Source organism: Trichomycterus rosablanca, chromosome 9, assembly GCF_030014385.1.
Source record: "Trichomycterus rosablanca isolate fTriRos1 chromosome 9, fTriRos1.hap1, whole genome shotgun sequence".
NCBI classification, from domain to species: domain Eukaryota; kingdom Metazoa; phylum Chordata; class Actinopteri; order Siluriformes; family Trichomycteridae; genus Trichomycterus; species Trichomycterus rosablanca.
The window spans coordinates 26729869-26754894 of NC_085996.1; the positions used below are offsets into that span (position 1 = coordinate 26729869).

A 25026-nucleotide genomic window follows, 5' to 3' on the forward strand; every position below is an offset into this window, starting at 1 on the left:
ATGCTGTAGCTCAGTTTCAGGGTGTTAGCAATCTTCTTATAGCCCAGGCCATCTTTGTGGAGAGCAACAATTCTATTTCTCACATCCTCAGAGAGTTCTTTGCCATGAGGTGCCATGTTGAATATCCAGTGGCCAGTATGAGAGAATTGTACCCAAAACACCAAATTAAACAGCCCTGCTCCCCATTTACACCTGGGACCTTGACACATGACACCAGGGAGGGACAACGACACATTTGGGCACAATTTGGACATGTTCACTGTGGGGTGTACTCACTTATGTTGCCAGCTATTTAGACATTAATGGCTGTGTGTTGAGTTATTTTCAGAAGACAGTAAATCTACACTGCTATACAAGCTGTACACTGACTACTCTAAGTTATATCCAAGTTTCATGTCTATAGTGTTGTCCCATGAAAAGATATAATGAAATATTTGCAGAAATGTGAGGGGTGTACTCACTTTTGTGATACACTGTATATATATATATATACAGTGCCTTGCAAAAGTATTCAGCCCCCTTAAACTTTTCAACCTTTTGCCACATTTCAGGCTTCAAACATAACGATATGAAATTGTAATTTTTTGTGAAGAATCAACAACAAGTGGGACACAATCGTGAAGTGGAACGAAATTTATTGGATATTTTAAACTTTTTTTAGAAATAAAAAACTGAAAAGTGGGGCGTGCAATATTATTCAGCCCCCTTGCGTTAATACTTTGTAGCGCCACCTTTTGCTGTGATTACAGCTGCAAGTCGCTTGGGGTATGTCTCTATCAGTTTTGCACATCGAGAGACTGAAATTTTTGCCCATTCTTCCTTGCAAAACAGCTCGAGCTCAGTGAGGTTGGATGGAGAGCGTTTGTGAACAGCAGTTTTCAGCTCTTTCCACAGATTCTCGATGGGATTCAGGTCTGGACTTTGACTTGGCCATTCTAACACCTGGATACGTTTATTTGTGAACCATTCCATTGTAGATTTTGCTTTATGTTTTGGATCATTGTCTTGTTGGAAGATAAATCTCCGTCCCAGTCTCAGGTCTTTTGCAGACTGCAACAGGTTTTCTTCCAGAATGGTCCTGTATTTGGCTCCATCCATCTTCCCATCAATTTTAACCATCTTCCCTGCCCCTGCTGAAGAAAAGCAGGCCCAAACCATGATGCTGCCACCACCATGTTTGACAGTGGGGATGGTGTGTTCAGGGTGATGAGCTGTGTTGCTTTTACGCCAAACATAACGTTTTGCATTGTGGCCAAAAAGTTCGATTTTGGTTTCATCTGACCAGAGCACCTTCTTCCACATGTTTGGTGTGTCTCCCAGGTGACTTTTTATGGATATCTTTGAGAAATGGCTTTCTTCTTGCCACTCTTCCATAAAGGCCAGATTTGTGCAGTGTACGACTGATTGTGTCCTATGGACAGAGTCTCCCACCTCAGCTGTAGATCTCTGCAGTTCATTCAGAGTGATCATGGGCCTCTTGGCTGCATCTCTGATCAGTCTTCTCCTTGTTTGAGCTGAAAGTTTAGAGGGACGGCCGGGTCTTGGTAGATTTGCAGTGGTCTGATACTCCTTCCATTTCAATATGATCGCTTGCACAGTGCTCCTTGAGATGTTTAAAGCTTGGGAAATCTTTTTGTATCCAAATCCGGCTTTAAACTTCTCCACAACAGTATCTCGGACCTGCCTGGTGTGTTCCTTGGTCTTCATGATGCTCTCTGCGCTTTAAACAGAACTCTGAGACTGTCACAGAGCAGGTGCATTTATACGGAGACTTGATTACACACAGGTGGATTCTATTTATCACCATCAGTCATTTAGGTCAACATTGGATCATTCAGAGATCCTCACTGAACTTCTGGAGTGAGTTTGCTGCACTGAAAGTAAAGGGGCTGAATAATATTGCACGCCCCACTTTTTAGTTTTTTATTTCTAAAAAAAGTTTAAAATATCCAATAAATTTCGTTCCACTTCATGATTGTGTCCCACTTGTTGTTGATTCTTCACAAAAAATTACAATTTCATATCGTTATGTTTGAAGCCTGAAATGTGGCAAAAGGTTGAAAAGTTCAAGGGGGCTGAATACTTTTGCAAGGCACTGTATATATATATATACACAGTATATATACACAGTATATATATATATATATATATAGTCTTTTACTTATTTTAATATTTAGTAGTAGCTGAATATTTTACTTAACAAAAATATTGTAATATAATAATTAGAGATGCATGAGTACCGATACTGGTATCGGGTATTTGCCCGATACCGCACTCATTAACTTGTACTCGTACTCGCAAACGAGGCTCCGATACTAAACATCCGATACTGTGTGCCTAGTGCACATTGCTGCGTTATGCCTAGTTCACCCTACACGATTTTTGCCCTGATTTTCGCTCGGCGACTGGTCGGCGCTAGATTTGCCAGCTCGGGAGCAACTCTGCGTTCGCTCGGCGATCAAAACTCGGCTCTCGATCGCTAAGTGTGAACTACTCAACAACTTGATCCGACCGGCTCGCCGAGCGCTCGGCGACCGGATCGAGTTTTCTAGCATGTCAGATATCTGATCCAATAGGTATTGGTATCGGTATCGGCAAGTACAAAAATACATGTACTTGTACTTGTACTCGGTTGGGAAAAAATGGTATTGATGCATCCCTAATAATAATAACGACCTGGCGAGTGCAGCCAATGGGTGGGCAGTGAGGTGGGGGGTTGAGTTCATGTCGTGGGGGGCCTCCCCTCGCCATGGGCCCCAGTGCACCAGCCCCCCTGCACCACAACCCCCAGTAGTTATGCCCCTGCTACTTTAACCTTACATATAAGAGAGTAAACTTTAAAAGGCAGTTGACTTACCTGTCAAATGGGTTTTAAAATACAAAATGTACATAATAAAAACAAACATTTTAAAATATGAGCTATGTTATGGTGTGAGTGCAGCAAAGGTCCAGGATCCCTGGGACATGATTTTAAGCCTTGCTTTATGTCATCGTCTGTAAAAAAGCTTCTAACTACACAGAATATACTTTTAAAAGAAATAACTCCAGATGTGATTCATTTCCATTAATTTATTAATTCATACATTCCGTTACATCTGGCAGAGCAGATGATGCACAGCAAAATGGTGTTTTGCATTTCCCTCATTTGCATGGGTTTCCTCTGTGTTCTTGTAGTCTTGTAATTTCCATCTCTACAAAGCATGCAGAATGCTAAATAAATTATCTAAATTCCCCTAAAATTCCACCTAGACTACACTAAAATTATGTGTGATTCCCTGTGATGGCCTAGCATAACCTAGAAACTCTGGGTTTAAGGCAAGAATATACCCTGATCAGGGTGCCAATCCATCCAAGACATCAGGAAATCATACACTTGCACACTTACATTTAACGAGCAATTCAAAGACACCAACCCATATATGGGCATGATTTTAGGAGGTGGAAGGAAACCAGAGTACTTGGAGGAACCCCAAGAAACGTAGGAAGAACATGGCAAGCTCTGTACAAACGGTAATCAGAAATACGCGTCAGGTGTTCCAAGGTTAAACCCAAGTCCATAATACTGAATGCCACAAAAGTCTCCTGTTGAGTCGATACTGGTTTGTAAAGTGTGTAAAGTTTAGTGAGTAAATTCACTACTCTAGTCTAATTAACTGAATTTTGTTGTTGTTGTTATTTTGCTGAGCAGTATGGATTAGCATTTACCAGAATCATTCAGCGACAGTGACTTTGAGTAAACCTTGTCCACACGTCTTTGTTTTCCTTAGAAAAGCAGCAGCTCTGGTGGTCTGGTTATTTTCACAGTGGTGCTGCTGTCATGTCTGTAAGCTGGCAGATGGGATAAACACGGCTAAAGCTAAATATTAATCAACCTCAACCTTCTTTCATAACAACAACTGCTACTACTTGTCGGGGAGGACATGGAGGAAGGGGTTCGATTTAGCTTTTTGATATACAGTACTTTTATTGTATACATCCACTTTGAATTTGGATAAGCAAGCATGGGCCAAACTTCCCAGTGTACTTATTGGCAAAGGTGATTTAACACAGCGGTAAACATCGCTTTACAGCAAGAAGGTCCTGGGTTCGATTTCAAGGTGGAACGATCTCGGTCCTTTCTGTGTGAAGTTTGCATGTTCTCCCTGTGTCCATTTGTGTTTCCTCCCACAGTCCAAAGACAAGAGACCAGGTTAATTGGAGATACAAAATTGCTCTAGGTGTAACTGTGTGTGTGTTTGCTCTGTTATGGACTGGCGACCTGTTGAGGGTGTTCCCTACCTTTGGCCCAGTGAATTGCACCTACTGCAACCCTGACCAGGACAAAGCACTGGTAAAACAAACATTGAATGAATGAATACAGTTACGTTGGTCAGTAAAAACACTGGAAATCAGAGAATTAACAAATCACATTTTTTTTTTTTTATTGCATTTTACAAAATGTTCTAACCTTTCTGGATGTGGGGTTTGTACAAATGACCACTGGCAGCTCCCATTTATATTATATGATTGCTTTAAAGTACAGAGTCGTGTGTACTGGTGTCACTTTGCATTAATTATTTACACAATATTGCATACAAAATCACATACATTCCTTAGTTTAAAAATCACTGCAAACTAGCTATTCGCTATCAAGATCTAGTGTGACCTTGCAGGTATCTTCCACTTCTCCGTAGTAGAGATCAGTTTCGGATTGTGCATCCGTGCTGTCTGGGTAAGGTGTATTAGAGCAGGACCACTGCATGCTGGGAGAGCTTACTCTGATCTCAGGTGATTTTTCTGTCTGGGCTAGTAAGACAGTTTCATCTTTTTCAACAATCTCTAGTTCACCAAAATCTGCCAAGGGAGCCTTGATGGGTTCTGTCGAGCTGTCACTGTGAAAACAAAGTAATAAATATGTGTAAACATAGGTGGCTGTGAGAAGCTAGTAACATATAAAACTACAGGAATATTTATAATTGTCTACAGCTAAAACTGGAAAGATGTCTACTTGTGCTTAGCACCCTGCCCATTTTGATTAAACAATTTACTTGTTGTTTGATGCTATCAGTTTATGGATTCAGATAATACACAGCTTAATAATATCCCAGTGATGGGTAGCACAGTAAAACAGCTGGAATTTTTTGGCACTGCAAAGTTTCTTAAACCTGATAAAGAAAAACAAGCTCAACACAGATTGATTGGCTACTTTAATATGCTTAATGTGTGATTGAGTATGAAAAAAGGGTGTGATGTACTGCAATTGACTGGTGCCCTGTCAGATCTTTCAAATATTCCTGTTCCATGCCCAGGCTAGGCTTCAAACATTAAAAAAAACAAAATAAAATCACTAAAAAGGAAAGTACTATTTATAAAAGTGCCTTACTGTGTTACTATCCGCCATTAAAATGTCTATTTCCATTCCACCAGATCCTATACAATAAACATTCATTGTCTGTTTTACCACTGCTATATCCTATTCAGAGTTGCAATTGGTACAATTCACCAGACGAAAGGTAGGAAACACCCTGGACAGGTCGCCAGTCTAGGGCAATTTTAGTATCTCCAGTTAACCTGACTGCATGTATTTGGATTGTGGGAGAAAACCAGAGTTCCCGGAGGAAAACCCATGCAGGCATGGGGAGAACATGCTAACTCAACAAAGAAAAGAGCCAGATTGCTCCACCTGGGTACTGAACCTATGGCTTTCTTGCTGTGAGGCGACAGTACTACTCACCAAACCACTGTGCCGCTCTATGCAATACACATTTTGTAGATTATTTTATTGCTATTAATATGTGTGTTTTCTGTTTGCCATGTCTGCATGGTCTTTATCTAGGTCCATTTTTTACCACATACCTCCCAAAATATGTGTTGGTAGACTTGCCTGTGCGTAAACAAATAAACAACTTAATTAATAATGAAATAAAAAAATGAAAAAATGTTTAATACCGGTAAAGGATTGGCACCATGTCTAGGGTACATTTTCACCTTGTGCCCAGTGTTCCATTGACATGCCTTAAATCAGGCTGAAGCCGTAACTAAGATAAATAATTAGATGAAGTGCCATAGTGGCACAATGTGAATTATTGGCTTCATACAGCTGGCAAGAACTCAACATTCTTTGTATCTGTTTGAGTTTCTTTTGGTTACTCTGGTTTTGTCTCACCTCCAAAAACTGCCCCTAGTGTAAATATGTACATGTGTTGTAATAAGCTTGCAGTGTGTCCAGTGTGTACTACATATGTCTTGGACCCAATAAAATACACTGAAATCAAAGCATCAGTTGTTTAGTTGAGCACTAAAATGGGCAAATTGATGGAACCTTGTTAAATTAATGGTGGTATGATGGCATCTTCAGAATAGCCTGGGCTTGTTACACACAACTGTCTTGTCTTGTTGAATTATGTGTGTACAGTAAAATCTACCAAAGTCTGACGATCCAGTTGATGAAAGCAGCTTGTCAATCATAGAGGAAATGAAAAACAGCAAGAATACCCCAGAACAAAGAAAGACCATAACCATGTAAACAACATTCAAATTCCAACTGTGTGCAGAAAGCCATGCCAAATGATGGCAGATGCTGAACTTTGTAATGGGTTACAAGTACTGTACATTAAGCCATGTTAGTGGTGTCAGTAAAAAAAACAAGAAAGATTATTTCCTTTGGGCGCATGGACAGAAAAATTGGACCCCTTAGGAGCAGAAAAATGTGTGGGGTTGGACAAATTCAGGTTCTCTGTGAATCATGCAGACGGAAGGGTCTGAATTGGTGGAAGCATGAGTCCATGGCCCCATCCTGTTTGGTACTGGCAGTGTGTTGTGGTAAAGTTTTTTTCTAACACATTTGATTACTGGATACCAAACGGAAGAATGTCTTGATTGACACTGCTGACCAAGTTTATCTCTCCATGAGCAAACTTTACCCACACTCTGATAAGTATTTCAGGAATAATAATATACCATGTGACAGTATCATTACAGACTGATTACTGGAACATGACAGAAAAATTTACTGCTTTAGTGGACTACACAATTCACAGATCTCAACCAGAAGAATCACAGGTTTGGTAAAAGACTGTCCAATCTGCACAACAAAAACATTTTAAAATATTACAGCAAAACGTTATTAATAAGGTGCATTTGTGCTTTGTTAAGAGTCAATGGAGGTGCTAGGGCTGTACAACAGGGTGTTCAAGAGAAGAAACTACACCTAAGCCTGAATCATTAAGGTGATTATTGACAGACAATATTAAAAAGACTCTTTTTGATTTAAAAGAATATAAAGACAGTGCCTGAAAGAAAAGAGAATCGGTCATGTACGAGTGACATCCCACCCATGAGTAACCTGCTTTACCTGCTGTAGGTTTAAATACAGCAAATACAGCAATGCTACTGATTTAACACTTGTGGTCATTATCCTTCTTTCACATGTACTATGTCTGTTAAGTCCAAGTTAGTAGAGATTCCAAATGAGAAAGATGTAACCAAGGCCATAATCAAACTACAGTTTAATTGGCTTAACAACAAAAAAAGAAATATCTCATGGGAACAATGACTGAGACAAATCCCACAGCACATGGACTTTTGTTTATTGTTCAGTTCCACGCCCCCTCTGTCTCCACCACTGCCTTTTGATTTGCCTTCACGCTCATGAGGATCACCTGTTTCTTGTTAGATAATTATTATCTTATGTATAAGTTACCCATGCTTCCCTATTCAGATTAAGGATTGTTGGTATAAAATTGGGTTGAAGTTGGATTGGAAAGCTTTGCCCTATGTCCATGTTTGCAGCCTGACCTTGAGATATATGTTCTTTGTTAGTTAGCCTTAGTTCCTGTGCCTTGTTCTAGCCTGACCTAGAGATTCATGTTCTTTGTTGTAGCCTAGACCTAGTGTGCTTTCCATGTTCCTTGTAATAGTCTGACCTTAGTATAATCTGAACATTTCCATGTATAAGACTTAATAGACTTAAGCCTAGCATTCCATGTTGGTAGTGTAGCTCCCCTTTGTGTTCCTAGTGTGTGTTTGTTTCATGTTTACAGTTCTAGCCTTGTTTCTTGTCTTGCTTTACTAGATTTGTCTTTAAATAATCTACAAACATCTCTGCCCAAGGGTGCCAGTAGAGTAGATGCTAAACAGTGTTGTTCCTGAGGTTGTAGGTTTGATCCACACTTTTTGCCTCTGTCTGTCATGTGTTAAGCATGTTCCTCCCGTGCCAGAGTGGGTTTTCTTAAAGTACTTTGGTTTCTTCCCACTTTACATAAACATACAAAAGCATGTGCAGCAAACTGCCTCATGGCTGTGAATGTGCACATCTTTTAGAGCAGTGGTTCTCAAACTTTTTAGACCAAGTACCACCCATTATCAAACCAAAACTTCCAAGTACCACCTATGTTTCTCATCACAGAACCACATATGGCACACATTAATTAGGTGTGTGTGTATATATTAGTGGTGGGAATTATGGCTTCTTGAAGGGAGCCGGATCTTTTGGCTCGGTTCCTTTTAAAGAGCCGTTCAAAGAAATGGCTCTTCGTTCTTCGGGAGGCGCTACTGGGTAAACTATAAGATACCCCCGATATTAATATCAAATTTTGCTACCTTGTCTTAAATGTATTCCTAATTCAAACAACACTTAAACGAAAGGAAAAAAACTACAGAGAAGAGACACACTGTGGTTTGTTAGGTTTTTAACATATCATTATTAAACATAAATTACATCCAGACCACATGGTCTATTGTTCAAAATGACGCCGTGACCCGGATCCCCCCCCCCTGACTCATACCGAAGGGGGGAGGCGGAGCCCGGGGCTTTTTAGCACATTTCATTGGCTCCAACAGCAGCGGCGTAGGAGGAGCCTAGACTAGTTTAAAAAAAGGGATGGCGGGCTCAGATCTGCCTCTTTCTTACGTGGTGTGTCTAGACTGCAGGAGTAAGGAGCGCCGGCCGGCTTAGCTCTGATATATATTCACAGATTATTTTTACACTTAATAAAGTGTTTTAAAGAGTACTTTCTGGACTTCCTTCGACTGCTTTCTTCAGGACCTTTTGAACAAAAGATTTATCCTAACAAATGGTAGCCAGAGGATGGTTCAGGAGGTCTGAGGATAGCATCGAATTAATTCAGCTGACTGAGGTAAGACCAGGAATTCTGAAAAAATCTTTTGTACTCAGTACAAGGCGCGCGCCTGCTTAAGGTAAACAGAAGTTCTCTGTATATATATTAGATGCATTTATTATTTAGTGTACTGAGTGTGAAAGTGAATCTCAGAATCCGTAAGTGTCTGATTAAATTACTAAAGTATCATTAGATAGTTTAAAACTGTGAATATATGTTGGAGCTAAAAAATTTATGTTTCCTGATTGCTGAGTTTGAATCAGACCGAGCAAAATAAACGGTAAAGGGCTGTTCGGCAGAGGCTTCACCCGGAACACCATTGGAGCGAAACGTGTCTGTCTGTTTCAAAAGCAGGGGCGCGTGATTCGAAAGATCTAAGTTTTAACGAGTCTGGGACTGGGTTAATTCTATAGATCTCAAATTTTCGAGCGTTGGATCTAGAAGTCTGGCAGTTTGAAAAACGAGATTCTATGATTCGAGCGTTGGAAATAATAGGGTCTGGCAGTTTTAAAAACGAGATTCTATAATTCGAGCGTTGTAAAACCTAGGGTCTGGCAGTTTTAAAAACGGGATTCTATGAATGAGCAAACGTTGGAAATCTATTACCTGGCAGTTCAAAGGACGGGGTTCTATGATTTGAACGTGGAAATCTTAGGCGTCTGGCAGTTTAAAAAAACGGGATTCTATGAAAAAGATTGTCCTAAAATTCGGACTTGACTGTTTCGGGAACGGAGTTCGGTTAATTAGACTACTTTAAATTCTAAATTTGGTTCGAAAACAGTACATCGGGAGTTTGTTTGTCAGTGTTTCTGTGCGTATTTATATGTAACCTTTTGTTTGTCCGCCATCTTGCACACGCGTGTTTTTCTGTCTGTCCGCCATTTTGGCTTTCTGTCTGTACGCCATTTTGTCTTGGGAATGCAACGTGGTCTCCCGTCTATCCGCCATTTTGTTTCTTGAGAACGCAGCGTGGCTTTCTGTCTGTACGCCATTTTGTCTTGGGAATACAACGTGGTCTCCCGTCTATCCGCCATTTTGTTTCTTGAGAACGCAGCGTGGCTTTGTCTGTCCGCCATTTTGGCTCTGGGTTGCGCAGCGTGGTTTCTTTTGTTCGGCGGCCATTTTGGACCAGAGAGCTGAGCGTGGTTTTCTGTCTGTCCACCATTTTGGCTCTGGGAGAGCTGAGCGTGGTTTTCTGTCTGTCCACCATTTTGGCTCTGGGAGAGCTGAGCGTATTTTTCTGTGTATCCGCCTTTTTGGCTCCATGTGAGCAGCTTGCCGTATCTTGTCCATCGGCTATCTTTGTACGCCTGGATTGGGTAAGTGCTGCAGTTAATTTTATAATCAACTTTATTTTTATAATCTTAAGATAACTGAGTTAAGATGAAGTATTTATGGTACCTTATTAAGTGTGTTTTAAGGTAGATAGCGCTCTTGAACTTTAAGGTTCTTAAACCAGGAAAGAGTGGAATTCATCCATGTGTGACATAGGACATTTTCACACAAATAGTTAAGGAAAATCTCCTTAATCAGAGTTGTTATAGTGAATAAGATTAAAAAATTTTTGACTAACCCAACGCTTGTTAATCGTGTTAGGAGCTTTGCATGTATTGTTGAGAGATTGTTATATTGTTTTTTGTTTTAATGTGTGGGGTAATGCTGGGCAATAATTCGACATCAATATGTCGCAAGTGGGGAATGTTTCAATAGCGGGGATATGATTTTAAACAAATTCGATCAATACACATACATACACGAAACCAGAGCCGTAGATAGAGAGAGTTGCGACACTCCTTGATCTCGCCGCCACGCGGTCACGTGGTTCATGTAACCCTCCGATAGTTCCAAACAAACCCGGCGCTGTCATGTTCTCATATGGGACAGGCAGCAGTAAATGAAATATTAAACGGCAAATAATAAACATTTGTACAATTTCTGGGTATTTTCAACTGCGTTTACATTTACTGCATCTGCTTTAATGTCAATTTGGTATATAAAGTGGAAGCTTGATGTTTATAATGACTTGTTAATAGGTCGTTCTTGTTAACACACAGTACATTATATTAGCATACATTACATAATGCGATATCATTAAGTAGTAGAGACAATATACAGTACAGAGATTAAAGTTTTTTTATGTTTTGTTTTTTACATAAACTAATCTCCCTTCACTTTCCTGAGGATTCATAATAATAATCATTTTGGCTAAACACTCATGTCACTAAACCATGTGGCTGGATTCATAAGGTTTACCTGCACTGAAGGAACAGATTGATAAACACACTACCGTACCTTTAAGGTACATGAAAAAGCATTCATTCATCTCTTATTTCATGAGTGATTAATAATTGATTCCTACATGTAATACATTAATGAATTCATTATGAATATGCACTAGTTCATTTTGTCTAATGTAAGTGGTGGACAAGGTACACAAACCATGCAGTTGAGTTAAAGTAGAGATATCCAAGGTAACATATTACTCCAGTAAAAGTAGTAGTAAAAGTAAAAATACTCTTTACCTCCACTAAAGTACTAAACTAAATTTACCTTCAAATGTACTGAAGTATGAAAGTAAAAGTATAATGATTTATTGTGGTTCTAATATTTTATTATCATTTCTGTAACAAGACTCTTGATTAATCAACTCATTTTAGGTGAAAAGACTCGTGTGTCATTAATTAAGCTAAACTGAATAAGCTAAATTCAGTTATACCTATTAATTAAGATAAACATGTAACATTTAGTGCTGAGCAAATGCTAAACAATAACAGTATTAAGTATATTAATGACATTAAATTCATAATTGTTTTAAAACAAAGCAACATACAGCTAAAAATGCTGGATAAGTAGTGGAAATGAATGGGGCTCTATGGGTTGTTTGGAACTATACAGAGCTCCACAACCCGGAAGCTGCGCAGAAAAAATGTCCCGCCCCCTTTCCAACGGTTCCCTATGAGAGTGTCGCCACTCTGTTCTCTCTACCGCTCTGCACGAAACCAGTGCTTAGTGTTACCGCTCTGATCGCACTGGTTACTGTAACACAGTAGTTTTTAAAGCACATTTCACAGACTGTAATTTTGCTTTTGCTTAAGTATGTTTTGTATTAGTGATTGTTACATTTTGAATAGCATCTGTTACCGAGCAAAATAAAAATAAAAACCGCTAAAGAAATCGCGAATTCAGTGAGTTGCGACAGGGAGTCGAGTCTTTTGTCTCGGTTCCTTTTGAAGAGCCGCGTATTTACATGGCGACTGCTGGAAGAGTCGGTTCCTTTGTTTCGGTTAGAAGAGCCGATTCATGGATTCGAATCATTTTACGACACATCGCTAGTGATTATACAAGTTGAAAAAGTTTTATGTCATTTGAAATGACGCATTACACATCCCTAACTGTTTTAATTGTTGTATCAACATGTTACTTCTATTGCATTTGAGTTAAGGACAACGTTTCTACTGTTGCATTTGAATTAAATACTACTGTTGTGAGGTTTGTATCCACTCCTGTTTACATTACACAGAGGAGACCCCCTGCTGTTTACTCGGTGAGTACATTTTAAATGAGTTACTTTCTACTTTTTGCTTGAGTGGATTTTCAGAGTAGTAACTTTACTTGTAATTAAGTAAAGATTAATTAAAGTAATAGTACTTTTACTTGAATACAATTTTTTGGTACTCTTTCCACCTCTGATTAGGACATATGGTAATATATTAGATTATATATTGTCAAAGCTTATGTTTATTTGAGAGTGATGTCGTGTTTTTCTCTGTATACAAATGCTGAATACAAGTAAAAGGTAAAAGCTATTATATTACTGTTTCTAAAATATTGTGTAGTTGTGAAGAGTGAGATTTCATAGCCCTATAAATCTTATGAGGTGTGATCATTTGTTTGCCTCTTGAATTAAATTGGAAATAATGCCTGAAGGTACCACTATTTCTGTACAGGACAGGGACTCTGATCCCTTCTGGATTTGTGCAGAATTTTCTTTCTGTCTCTGTCTGCTACAGAAATATCCGTAGTTATACTAAGTGATCTTGAGGGTTATACTTATCTAACTCGGTTAGTGCCAAATTATGTTCTATAACTGAAAGGAAAACATCTCACGTATCAAGTTAATGATTGTATAAATACTACAGTGTACTTCTAAAATTTAACATTATTATCAAATGCTGTAATGTACTTAATCCTACCACTTTTTACTAATTGCAGGAGATGGTGAACATCATGACTGTATTACTCTATCTATTTTTTCTGGGCCTGATAGGAATCCTGAATTGGAAATGTTTGTGAAAGGATTTGCATCCAGAGATGCTGCAACAGACAGGAAACAAGTGGGCTTAGTTAAAATTTTAGCAAATGATACTTTGTGTCATTGTCCCTCCTATTCAATTTAAGTGGAACTACTTAAGTAAAGTTTTGTTCCAATTTTACAGGACAATGCCAGAGGTGACACTGCTGACAAAGCTGTTACACCCCTTCCACTGCTCAATAACGACATTATTTGTTTACAGGTCCAGCTAACACCAGACTTTGATTGAACTAACTTTAAAATTCTGTGCTTTCCAACAGGATAAACACATTTAGAAGGTTTATTTAATATTTTATTTTCAAGATTTGATTGTAAAATTTGAAAAAGGGGGGAGTATTATGGCAGGAATAAGAATTTATGTTTAATATGCCGCTTTGTGTATGAAATCCTGTGATACATTGTGCTGGGGCAGCTGGACTGGCAGACCTACGGATATGCATGCAGATTCAGGTACGTATATGCATGCAGATTCAGGGACGCCTGGTGAAGGTAATCTTCAGCCTTACCTCACCTATGAGGACATTACATTTTGGTTTTGTTATGCCTTATTCCTTGACCTGCTAAACCTCGATCGATTGTCCCCATTGGTGGACACTTTTGTCTGCCAGCTAGTGGTAGCAAAAGTACTAGAACACTAATAAAGTTTGTTTGCTTCTTTATTAAGATTTTGACGTTATGTTTTGCACTTTGGTTACATTTATGACAGGAAACGGTGGTTGCTCATTGCACGGGATTCAGGTTATATCGGGCACAGACATGGACAGTTCAGTGTCTCTGGTTCGCCTCGCTGGCATGTCTTTGGACTGTGGGAGGAAACCGGAGCACCCGGGGAAAACCCACACGACAACACGTCCGCGGAGGGGGGACCTTCTTGCTGTGACAGTGTGCGACGGTGCTGCCCACTGAGCCACCGTGTCGCCCAACTAATAAGGTTAAAAACAAAAGGAATAGGAAAAATGCATTGAAAAAATCAAAGCTCGGGTCTCAGGAGATTAAATATAATTGCTTACACGGACTCCGGTAAGATTCAATTTAATTGGTAATATTTTTTGGAAATTGTTAATTGGCAGTTGGTAATATTTGATGCTTGTGTTGTATCCGATGAATCTTTTCTAGCTAATTGATCAGGTCAACTCACTCAGTTTATACTATATAGTTTATTGAAGAAGTTAGATTGGTTCAATGTGGTGCAGTAAACCTTGTGGCAATACTATGCATGATCATAGATGAGTGCAGTTTAAAGATTGAGGAAACAGTGAAGAAAATAACTTGTTAGGAGAGAAGTACATGAAGGGGGGTGACTGGAGACCCAGGTCATAGGTTTCACAGACACACAGCAACCCAGCGGGGGGTTGAGGCCATAAAACTGCAGGCCCTGCATGAGTAAAGAGAAGTCTGATATTTAATCTACTGTGTATTGGCTGAGGATGGTGGACACTTATGCAGTACCAAAGATGATGTAAAAATTATGAATACCAGATCTTGCAGATGTATGTCATGGCTGTTGTTGCATTCTGATGTTTGAGTAAAGCAGTGTTCAAGAGGCATATGGGGTGCTGAGGTACAGAATGCCAAAGTAATGACATCATCAGACAAGAGGAAGGGAAAGCTGATGTGAGACTGGATGGAGACGTTATGCAGTGAAATCTCAAGACCGTGTGGGACAGTAGTGTGTTTTAATAGACATCCACCTGAAGATCTGGGTTCCATAATAAAAAGTGAGGGGTTCGGTAACATCTTATAGAGGTTTTGGATGTATTTTACAGTAAGGTATTAGAATAACAATAATTCGTGTAGAAAAAGTTTTGGTTACAAGAGTAAATTAGAAAGAGCTACAAGTGCTTGTGTTTTAGTGAGAGTAGGGATGCAGGTACCATAGTGATGTGGGGTTAATGACATTTGTAGGGAGATGTAACAATAATACAATAGAGATAGTATAGGTTGGTAGTACTTTGCAGTGAGTTAACTAAATGGAACTGTTTAAGTAGAGTTTAATGATTCAAGAAAGCCAAAGTGGATCAAAGCGCTGGTGATGATGAGCATGAAGGATTGGCTGACTAGGAGCAGGAGATGATCATGTGAGAGTCTGTTGGATTGTGGGAAATGGAGTCTGTATTGTTAGAAGCAGGAGGTGTGTTAGTACCAGTGACCAAAAGTTGGGGAAAAAAAAAAAATCTGAATGAATAAATAATATAAGTCAGGGGTTTGTAGGACTGATGGAAGTTGATATAGCAGAGCTGTTGTTATTTTAAGTATGGCAGAGTAAATAATAAATAGTGGATTGGTGATTTGTATTGGGAAAAATGTGATTTAGAAAATTTGAAGGCTCTCTAGCATGGGGCGATGATGAAGTAGAATAAGTGTAGAAAATGTTATATGTAATGTGTATGCACCTTCTGCTCTGATCAGTTTGAACTGTTTGAAGGGGAATTTTATATAGCAGGAAGGGTTAATGCAGTATGAGAGACAAGTAATGAACTATATGTTTGTTTCCATAGGACCATTGTCGGTCGCTGTGAAGTAATTGTTTGTTTCCAGGGGATCACTGTCGATTGCCCTGAAGTATATGTTTGTTTCCATAGGGCCATTGTCGGTCGCGGTGAAGTGATTGTTTGTTTCCATAGGGCCATTGTCGGTCGCGGTGAAGTATATGTTTGTTTCCATAGGGCCATTGTCGGTCGCGGTGAAGTAATTGTTTGTTTCCAGGGGATCACTGTCGATTGCCCTGAACTATATGTTTGTTTCCATAGGGCCATTGTCGGTCGCGGTGAAGTAATTGTTTGTTTCCAGGGGATCACTGTCGATTGCCCTGAAGTATATGTTTGTTTCCATAGGGCCATTGTCGGTCGCGGTGAAGTGATTGTTTGTTTCCAGGGGATCACTGTCGATTGCCCTGAAGTATATGTTTGTTTCCATAGGGCCATTGTCGGTCGCGGTGAAGTGATTGTTTGTTTCCAGGGGATCACTGTCGATTGCCCTGAAGTATATGTTTGTTTCCATAGGGCCATTGTCGGTCGCGGTGAAGTAATTGTTTGTTTCCAGTAGACACTGTTGTTGTACTGAGGTTTACGTTCTTTTGTCTGAGTTGTGTTTGGACAACCGAGTGAGTTGTGCCAGTGAATGTTAAAAGAATGCTCGTATTCTTCGACTAGGCAGGAATCTTCTGTTCTAGGGTGTGTCTCGTTAAAACCTATCAGTTTATCTTTTTCTTAATACGTGTTACAGATTTTGCTCGGAAGGTTGTTTAAAGCGGTCTAAAATGTCTAATTTAACACATAGAGAATTTATCCATGTCTCACCCACTAACTCAGGAACCAACCCCAACCAACACCAAAGCTTATAAAGACAATTACACCTGTTTCAGGAGCAACAAACCAGAACCGATAAACAGGGGACATTTTTCAGAAGGGATGTGTGTATGAATGGGTGTCTGTCCCTAAAACACTGAATGAACTGCCAAAGGCAGCTCACTTGCGGCCCTGACGCTAACCTTCCTTACTCGCCGGCGCCACATTGGTGTCAGAAGTGGGATCGTGGTGTTTGGGTGGCTCTGATGGTTTGGTGAGCCAATATGCCCGGTCTGTGCGAGTGCGCTAGCCCAGGTGGCTGTAGGGGCAGGGTGCCCGGTCCAGCAGTGGGTGGAAGAGCGACTCGGCAGTGTAATGGGGTGCGGTCCGGACATGGAGCCACCCAGTGGACGCTGGTGAGTGGGTCACCGGGACGGTTGACCATTAGGGAGGGGGCAGTGTAGCGTCGCCACTGGGTCTGGCACGGGCTTTACCCAGAAAGCCTTGCGGCAGTGGTGTCTAAGCTCACCGTGGCCGTGTATCCCGTTGTTGGGAGTGGGGTGGCTGCGGTGAGGGCTGGGTAAGTAGCTTATATGTTTGTCTGTTGTATGATTGTATGTGTGTATGAATGGGTTAAGTGGCTAGAAGGGATGTTTGGGCCATGGAAGGAAGTTATTGCAAGTTTGGTGATGTCAGCATGCGTGGGAACGGCAATTTTAGTGGTATGTGGTTGTTGTGTCCCGTGTATCAGGGTGTTAATGGGAAGATTTGTAATAGATATAGTGAGTAGAGGAAGCAGAGGGGGGGCAGGATCCACCAGTTATCCAGATGGTGTTGGCTGATTTGTCGAGATATCAGGTAGATGATGATGAGGAGGATACCCTTGAAGGTGGGCCGGAAGACCCACTTCGAGCGGCATAAGTGCTACTAACTCTGCTTAATTAAAGGTAAAACCGACCAGACAAGATGAGGAGAGAGGACCAGCACTACGGATCATACACCGAGAGGAAGGAAGGACTGGCAGAGGCAGACACTGAGGGGACTGGAAGACCCACTCCGAGAGACAGAAGGGACACCAACTGAACCAGCCAACAGGGAACTAAACACAGCAGAAAGCCCGACAAAACCGACTATGTGGAAGAAGAGTCCAGCGGAATCAACGGAGCGGAACAAGACGAGGGGGGAGAATTTAGTTAGACTAGGAGAAAAAAACATAAACATATAGTTCGCAGACACATAGACCATCTTTGAAAACACTAGTTAAGTGCAACACACATAGTTTAGCTACAAAACGCAAGGGGTTAGTTCAGGATTGTTTACAATGTATATATGTTTGGTACTCTGCTATTTTTAGGAAATGTTTGTGCTGCTGTGGAAACAGGTAAGGCCGACAGGGGAGAATCCATAAGACATTAGGAGTCATGCAGAGACACAGGAGCTATGGGCCCCTTCTGAATATCTGCAGCTCTGTCTGGTGGAGGACAACCTGAACGGACTTCCTGTAGAAGCCACGCACCCATTGTTTTTATTTTATTTTTCTCGTGTTTGATTTCCTATTTTTTAAATTACTTTATTTTGATTTCCTGTTTTTATTATTTTTTGTTTGTTTGTTTGTTTCAGGGTTAGGAGCTGTTGCGATAGGTACGGTTCCTTTAGTTTAACTGGTAGCCTTTTTATTTTTAGAAACGTTTTATTGTATAAAATTCAGCCCAGTGGCCATGTAGTCAGAAGGGGTTAAATTGGGGGGTTGCTGACAGCTATCCTTATCTCCTGGGATCTAGAAACACCTAACCTATAGTTAAAAGTTATTGTGAAAGCATTAAGATGCTTTCAAGGGGGGATGGTTAGGTTTTTAACATATCATTATTAAACATAAATTACATCCAGACCACATGGTCTATTGTTCAAAATGACGCCGTGACCCGGATCCCCCCCCCCTGACTCATACCGAAGGGGGGAGGCGGAGCCCGGGGCTTTTTAGCACATTTCATTGGCTCCAACAGCAGCGGCGTAGGAGGAGCCTAGACTAGTTTAAAAAAAGGGATGGCGGGCTCAGATCTGCCTCTTTCTTACGTGGTGTGTCTAGACTGCAGGAGTAAGGAGCGCCGGCCGGCTTAGCTCTGATATATATTCACAGATTATTTTTACACTTAATAAAGTGTTTTAAAGAGTACTTTCTGGACTTCCTTCGACTGCTTTCTTCAGGACCTTTTGAACAAAAGATTTATCCTAACAGGTTGCATCGCATTAAGTTTCAGAAAAATCCTCTCTTGTGCAGAGATGTGACTGTGTTTGTTTCTGCTTTAAAACATAAGCGCCATGAAATAATCAGATTTAACAGAATTAAACAAGTTTATAGTTTATTTCTCAATTATTTGCCATTATACTACTAGCTCTCTCTCTCTCTCTCTCTCGGTGTGTGTGTGTGTGTGTGTCTCGTTCTCCGTGATACTGAAAGTGTTTCGGATTTGAATATCGACAATAAACAGCTCTTATTACAATTTACGATTAATTCCCTCTACTGATGTGAAGCTGAATGGGTGGATTACAGTCTAGAACTGCGCAGAAATAAAAGACTCGGTTCCTTTCGTTCATTTCAAAGATCCGTTCAATAGAATCGGATCGTTCGCGAACGACTCATCACTAGTATATCTGCAGTTACTGACCATTTCAGTGAGTGCGCCTGTTTAGCGGAGCAGCCTTGTGATGTCAGGAACGAGATCAGTGAGATTCAAACGCAGATCTGCTCTGATAAAAGCGAGAGAGCTACTGATAACTTTACTGATAACTTTTCTGAAATTTCGAGATGGAAACCGCGAACGTGAAGTATAGACGTAATGAAGTACGGTGCCTGCATAGCCCCGAATGTTTTTAAAAACACATTCGTTTTAATTAAACTGATTTTATTAAAACAGAATTATAAGAACTTTGAAACAGATTTTATTAGTAATTTCCACATTTTTTGTCATTTTTTTAATTATTAAATTATTTATTTTTTCGGTGCATGTAATTATTTTTCCGAGATTATTTGGCGTACCACCTCGTGCTGCTTCACGTACCACCAGTGTACCAGCGTACCACAGTTTGAGAACCACTGTTTTAGAGTAATGCCAGACCCACCACGATCCTGCCCAGGATATATTGGGTTGTAAAAATAAACTAAGCTGCCATGCTGTGACAACCTAAACTAAAAATGTGTATTTAAAATGTGAGTAAAGCAGAAAAGAAAACTCTGTGTCCAGTAGAAATAGCTAAAAATTGGCCGATTGTGTTTACAAAGAGGTTAAAGAGAAACGGGCAGATGGACAAAGAAACTTGGAGAAGAGAAACAACGACTACAACAGAACATCAAGAATTATTATATTTGACACTCATGCTGGTTGCACTGGTTTTCAAAAAGCAACACACTAGTTTTAAGGATTATTTAATAAACTATCAAATTGCACACTCATCATGGCTAGTTCTCTAAAACAGACGAGCTCTTTTTATTAGCTTTCCACGTCTGCAGGAATATAAATTTAACCCCTTCAAAAATCCCATTAATATAATCTTATCATAGACTACATCACCATATTCACCACATGGCCAAATCAAATCAGTTGATGTTGAAGCCTTGTTAGGGCAGGACTAATGAGACTACTTAGAGGTGATGAATGATGTTAGGTAACACAAGAACATAGTCAGACTGACAAAGCTTGTCTGTCTGCTGCGATGAGATGAAGTTAGTACAGATTAATCGATTTTTAATATGTCGTCTGTAGTCTGTTTGGATACTGTTGCATTATTCAACTTTAATTTAGCTTTCTGTAGTGGATCTGACTTCTATGTACATTTCTGGATCCAATTTAACAATTTTGTTCCCTCAGTGGAAGCTGTTCAGGCCCTAAGCCAACAAATTGTGCTCAAACTATGCTCCTTCCACCATGCTTCACAGTTAAGATAAGGATTGTTTAAAAAAGTACATGTTTTGGTCTTGGTGTTAACTTTGGTAGAGGAGCAATTGTCTATTATGTTATTGTGTATTGAACACCCAGGTCTTTACAACCTATGTACTACCATGCAGTTTGGTGGCTCGATGGGTAGCACTGTTACCTCAAAGCAAGAAAGTCCTGATTTTAATTCCCAGGTAGAGCTGGGAGCTCATCAAGTTTGATGAACTGGAGATACAAAACTGCCCATGACTGTGTTTGACGTTGAACCTAAACTGCCTGGACTACTTGTTCTTTCATGAATGTAACCAAAGTGTAAAATCTAACATCATGCCATTCACTAGAACACAGACTTACATACTTTTTCCAGCCTGAGCAGTAAATAATTAATAAAAATTTGTTGTTGTTTGATTTATGTAAGTAACCTGCATTCATGACAGTACAGGTGGTTACAGATTACATGATAAATCAGTTGAAATTCAATGTAAACACCATCACAGGTTATTTTGTATCTCTAATGCCCCTAACTTACAGTTTGTGGACTGTGGTAGGAAACCCGGAGCTCCCGGAGAAAACCCACACAGACACGGGGAGAACATGCAAAGGCCGCTTCACATGGGAATTGAACCCAGGACCTTCTTGCTGGTGACACACTACCCACTAAGCCACCATGCCGTGACTATTATATGGCTTGAGTGCAATTATAGAAGTACCTGTAATTACACTAATTTTTGGTAATAATGGGATGAACATTTTAGCTTATTATGCAACCAAAGCTGTACATTGATTATTAAAAAGGAAATATACTTTTCGCAAAGAAAATATATTTTCATTAAAAAAAAATCCCTGCCAGCATAGAAAGCTGGTGTTTATGCTGTTGTGACCTACCTGACCTGCAAGACCTTGGCTTCAGGACATAGCTCCTGTTTCTCAGCATTACTCTGCATTTCCTGCTCTGGCAGTACAAACGTGACCTAAAAACACAGCAGCATTCTTTGTATAATGCAGAGCAATAATGGTTGGTTGTACTTGTTTTCTGAGTTAATTCCTGAGAAATAGGGTCAAACACATAGTGAAGAACTGCATGTTTTGTCCAATTAAAACACAACAATTGTTACTTATAGTCCAGTCTAAAAACTATATGTTAACATCAGGTGTAATCATATGTTTTAATTTCAAGTATGATTAATGAGGTGTTGTAGAAAGATAGTTGATGTTGTAGAAAGTTCTTTTAAAGGCACACTTTCTTTTAAAAAGTACATCATGTCCCAAACAAAATAATTAGACAAAAACTGCATGAAGCCGAAAAAGGTTTAAAGCATCTTAGAAGATGGTGTCCATTAAAGTACAAAAATACAAAGATCTGCAAATATCATATAAGGAGCACAATGTGCAACAATTAACAAGGTCACTGCACATCATCCCACCTGTATAGCATGGTGAAGGAAGCATTATGAATTGAGACTGGACAACCTGTAGTTACTAAGGGAACATTTATTCATTGTATGTTTTACCACCGCTTCATTCTATTCCGGGTCGTGGTGGGTACGTTTTACTGGGCAAGGAAACAGGTAGGAAACACCCTGGACAGGTTGCCAGTCCACCAAAGGGCACACACACATACCTAGGGCAATTTTAGTATCTCCAGTTAACCTGACTGTGTGTCTTTGGACTGAGGGAAGCACTTTGAGTAAACCCATGCAGACACAGGACTGAAAGAACATGCAAACTCCACACAGAAAGGTGGCAACTGTGAGGCAACAGTTCTTAGTGCCGCCCCAAAGCGACAAGTCAATGATCCAAAACAAAGCGAGTTTTTAACTAGGAATTCCTTTTTTCTGATCATTGTGCATTTCTAATGAGCTGCTACAGGAAAATGTACTGTTGCTAAATTTTCAACCTAGATTAATAAACTATAAACTACTAAACAATCAAAAAATCTTTCTAGTTTTGGCAAAACACTTGTCTGTACTTGAAACTTGGATGAAGATCAGACCAAAATGATTGCAGAAATCTATATAATTGCAAAGGGTTAACAAACATGTAAAGTGCAAATGTAAAATCTGCTCCTATAACATGCAGTGTGTCTTCTATATATTACCTGCAATATAAATGAAGTACTTACAGCAACTAAACATTTAAAGAAAATGCATTAATTCAAATGTCTTTTCTCTCACCTTTGGGTAGCACTGGCACACACTCCACACTGTCCCAATACCTGATATCAGTGCCCCCATGGCACAGAAAGTGGCGAACACTTGTGGCTCCTCAACAGCCATTAAGAAGACACCCAGAGCCACCAACACGAGCCCCAGGACGATGAGCCCATAACGGTAAGGCTTGTACTCTGCCATGTTGATAAATGTAAAACTCTGCTGAAAGAGTCTGATGAACACTCTAGTTACTTTGACTGAAATCAGAGATCATGTAGGTGTGCGACTGGCAGTTAGAATGACCAATGAGAGAAATAGGTTTTAGAACGATTGTAGCGCTAATGGGCCTTGACTAGGTGACCTTCCCTCAGGGTGCACCTGTACTGAAACTGAGCATTCCTCTTAATGTCTTAACTCTAAATGGAAAGTAATTATAGCAGCTGTGTATGACTTGGGCTTATAAAGACTAACAAAGTAATACGAAGAAACCATTTGCATAAAGCTAATAGTTAAGCATTAAAGCATTATACAAGTTAAAATCACTTTAAATCCAGTAAGCAGGATTTAAATACACTGGGCAGGCTGTCTGTGGAGTTGTACAGTACATTTATTTTAGAGATGGGTTAAGAGAAAAAATTGTATTTACATTTAAGCAGTGGGCCAGGGTCAAAGAGTTTGCAATATATTCAAGAGGGCTGCAGATAGTGTTGGTGCTGCAGTGCTTCAGGCAGTATTTTGGGGACCGGATTCAATGCTCACCTCTAGTTACTGTGTGTGGCTCTGGGTGCACTTGCAACATGTGGATAGTGGTAGCCTAGTGAGTAGAGCTTTGGGCTATCAACGGAAAAGTTGAGAGTTTGAATCCTAGCTCTGCCATGCAGGCCCTTAACTCTCTCTGCTCCAGAGGCGCTGTACTATGGCTGACCCTGCGCTCTGACCCCATCTTCCAAACAAGCTGGGATACGTGAATACCTGTATATGTATATATGACAAATAAAGGCATTCTATCTATCTATTAGCAACTCTTAACTGTCCCCGGGTGTGAGTAAATGTGTACGTCTGTAATACCCTGTGATTAATGGGTGCCCTGATCAGAATGTACACCTTGCCCTGGTCCATATGAAAGATTTTTAAATGTGATTGAATAAAGAAAAGGTCTGTTTAAAAATGTTACTTGTTTGTAGTGTCTACAATGCATAAGGGGCTGGCATCGTGTCTCAGTTGGTAGCACTGTCGCCTCACAGCAAGAAGCGTGGGTTCTGGGTTCGATCCCCTGGTGGGGTGGTTCGGGTCATTTATTGTGTGAAGTTTGCATGTTCCCCCCGTGTCTGTGTGGGTTACCTCCAGGAGCTCTGGTTTCCTCCCACAGTCCAAAGACATGCAAGTGAGGTTAAATGGAGGTTCAAAATTGTCCATGACTGTATTTGACATAAAAACTTGTGAACTGATGAATCTTGTGTAATGAGTAACTACCGTTTTTATTATGAATGTAACCAAAGTGTGTAAAACATGAGATTAAAATCCTAATAAATAAATAAATAAACAATGCATAAGGTAATGTAAGAAGGTATTTATAATAAAATGCAAATAAAAACAAAAAGCAATGATTTGCAAATTGTCCTTTGTACGTATTTAAATGACAGCAGCACTAAAAAGAGATATTTAATGTTTTTTTAAATCTCATTAACCTCAATTTTTTTCGTTTTCACAGGCAAACAGGTTAATAATGACGTCAATGAAATGCTCATTTGTTTACAAGCAATGGTTTGCCACTGAAAAAAATGCATTAATTAAACATTTAAAACATTAGCATTTTTTTTTATATATATATTTTGTTTATGCATTTTCTCCCCTTTTTCTCCCTTTTTAGCACGTCCAATTGCCCCATTGCATCATGCTTCCTCTCCACCAATGCTGATCTCTGCTCTGATTGAGGAGAACGAATCTAACCCACGCCCCCTCCGACACGTGGGCAGCATGCCGTATGCATCTTATCACCTACACTTTGACGAGTGCAGTGCAGCCTAGCTGCGTGTATGGAGGGACACACCCTAAGAGCACTCTTTTCTCATCTCTGTGCAGGCGCCAGATTCGATACGATGTATTCGAGATCCAGCTCTGGTTCCAGCGTGTGTTTTTACTGATGCGCCACCTGAGCAGCCTAAAACATTATCATTTAAAACATTATGATTTACCATCCATAATTTAAAAAATCTAAATACAAATCTGCAAAAACCTGTGACCTTC

The 25026-nt window shown here is 39.9% G+C and overlaps 1 protein-coding gene across 1 annotated transcript; it reads right to left on the bottom strand.

Moving 5' to 3' along the window:
• Nucleotides 1-4483: 4483 nt before the first annotated feature.
• Nucleotides 4484-22980, bottom strand: bsnd (barttin CLCNK type accessory subunit beta). Its single transcript, XM_063002168.1, has 3 exons — nt 22804-22980; nt 21515-21600; nt 4484-4871 (listed from the first exon to the last, which is right to left on the bottom strand). The coding sequence occupies exons 1-3, from the start codon at nt 22978-22980 to the stop codon at nt 4619-4621; spliced, it is 516 nt and encodes a 171-aa protein (XP_062858238.1). The 3' UTR covers nt 4484-4618.
• Between the last annotated feature and the right edge of the window lie 2046 nt (nt 22981-25026).

Coding starts and splice junctions, on each gene's coding strand:
- bsnd (XM_063002168.1), bottom strand. CDS start 22,980: ATGGCAGAGTACAAGCCTTACCGTTATGGGCTCATCGTCCTGGGGCTC. Junction 21,601..22,803: donor TGTGCCAGTGCTACCCAAAG/GTGAGAGAAAAG, acceptor CTGTGTTTTTAG/GTCACGTTTGTACTGCCAGA. Junction 4,872..21,514: donor GCCAAGGTCTTGCAGGTCAG/GTAGGTCACAAC, acceptor TTGTTTTCACAG/TGACAGCTCGACAGAACCCA.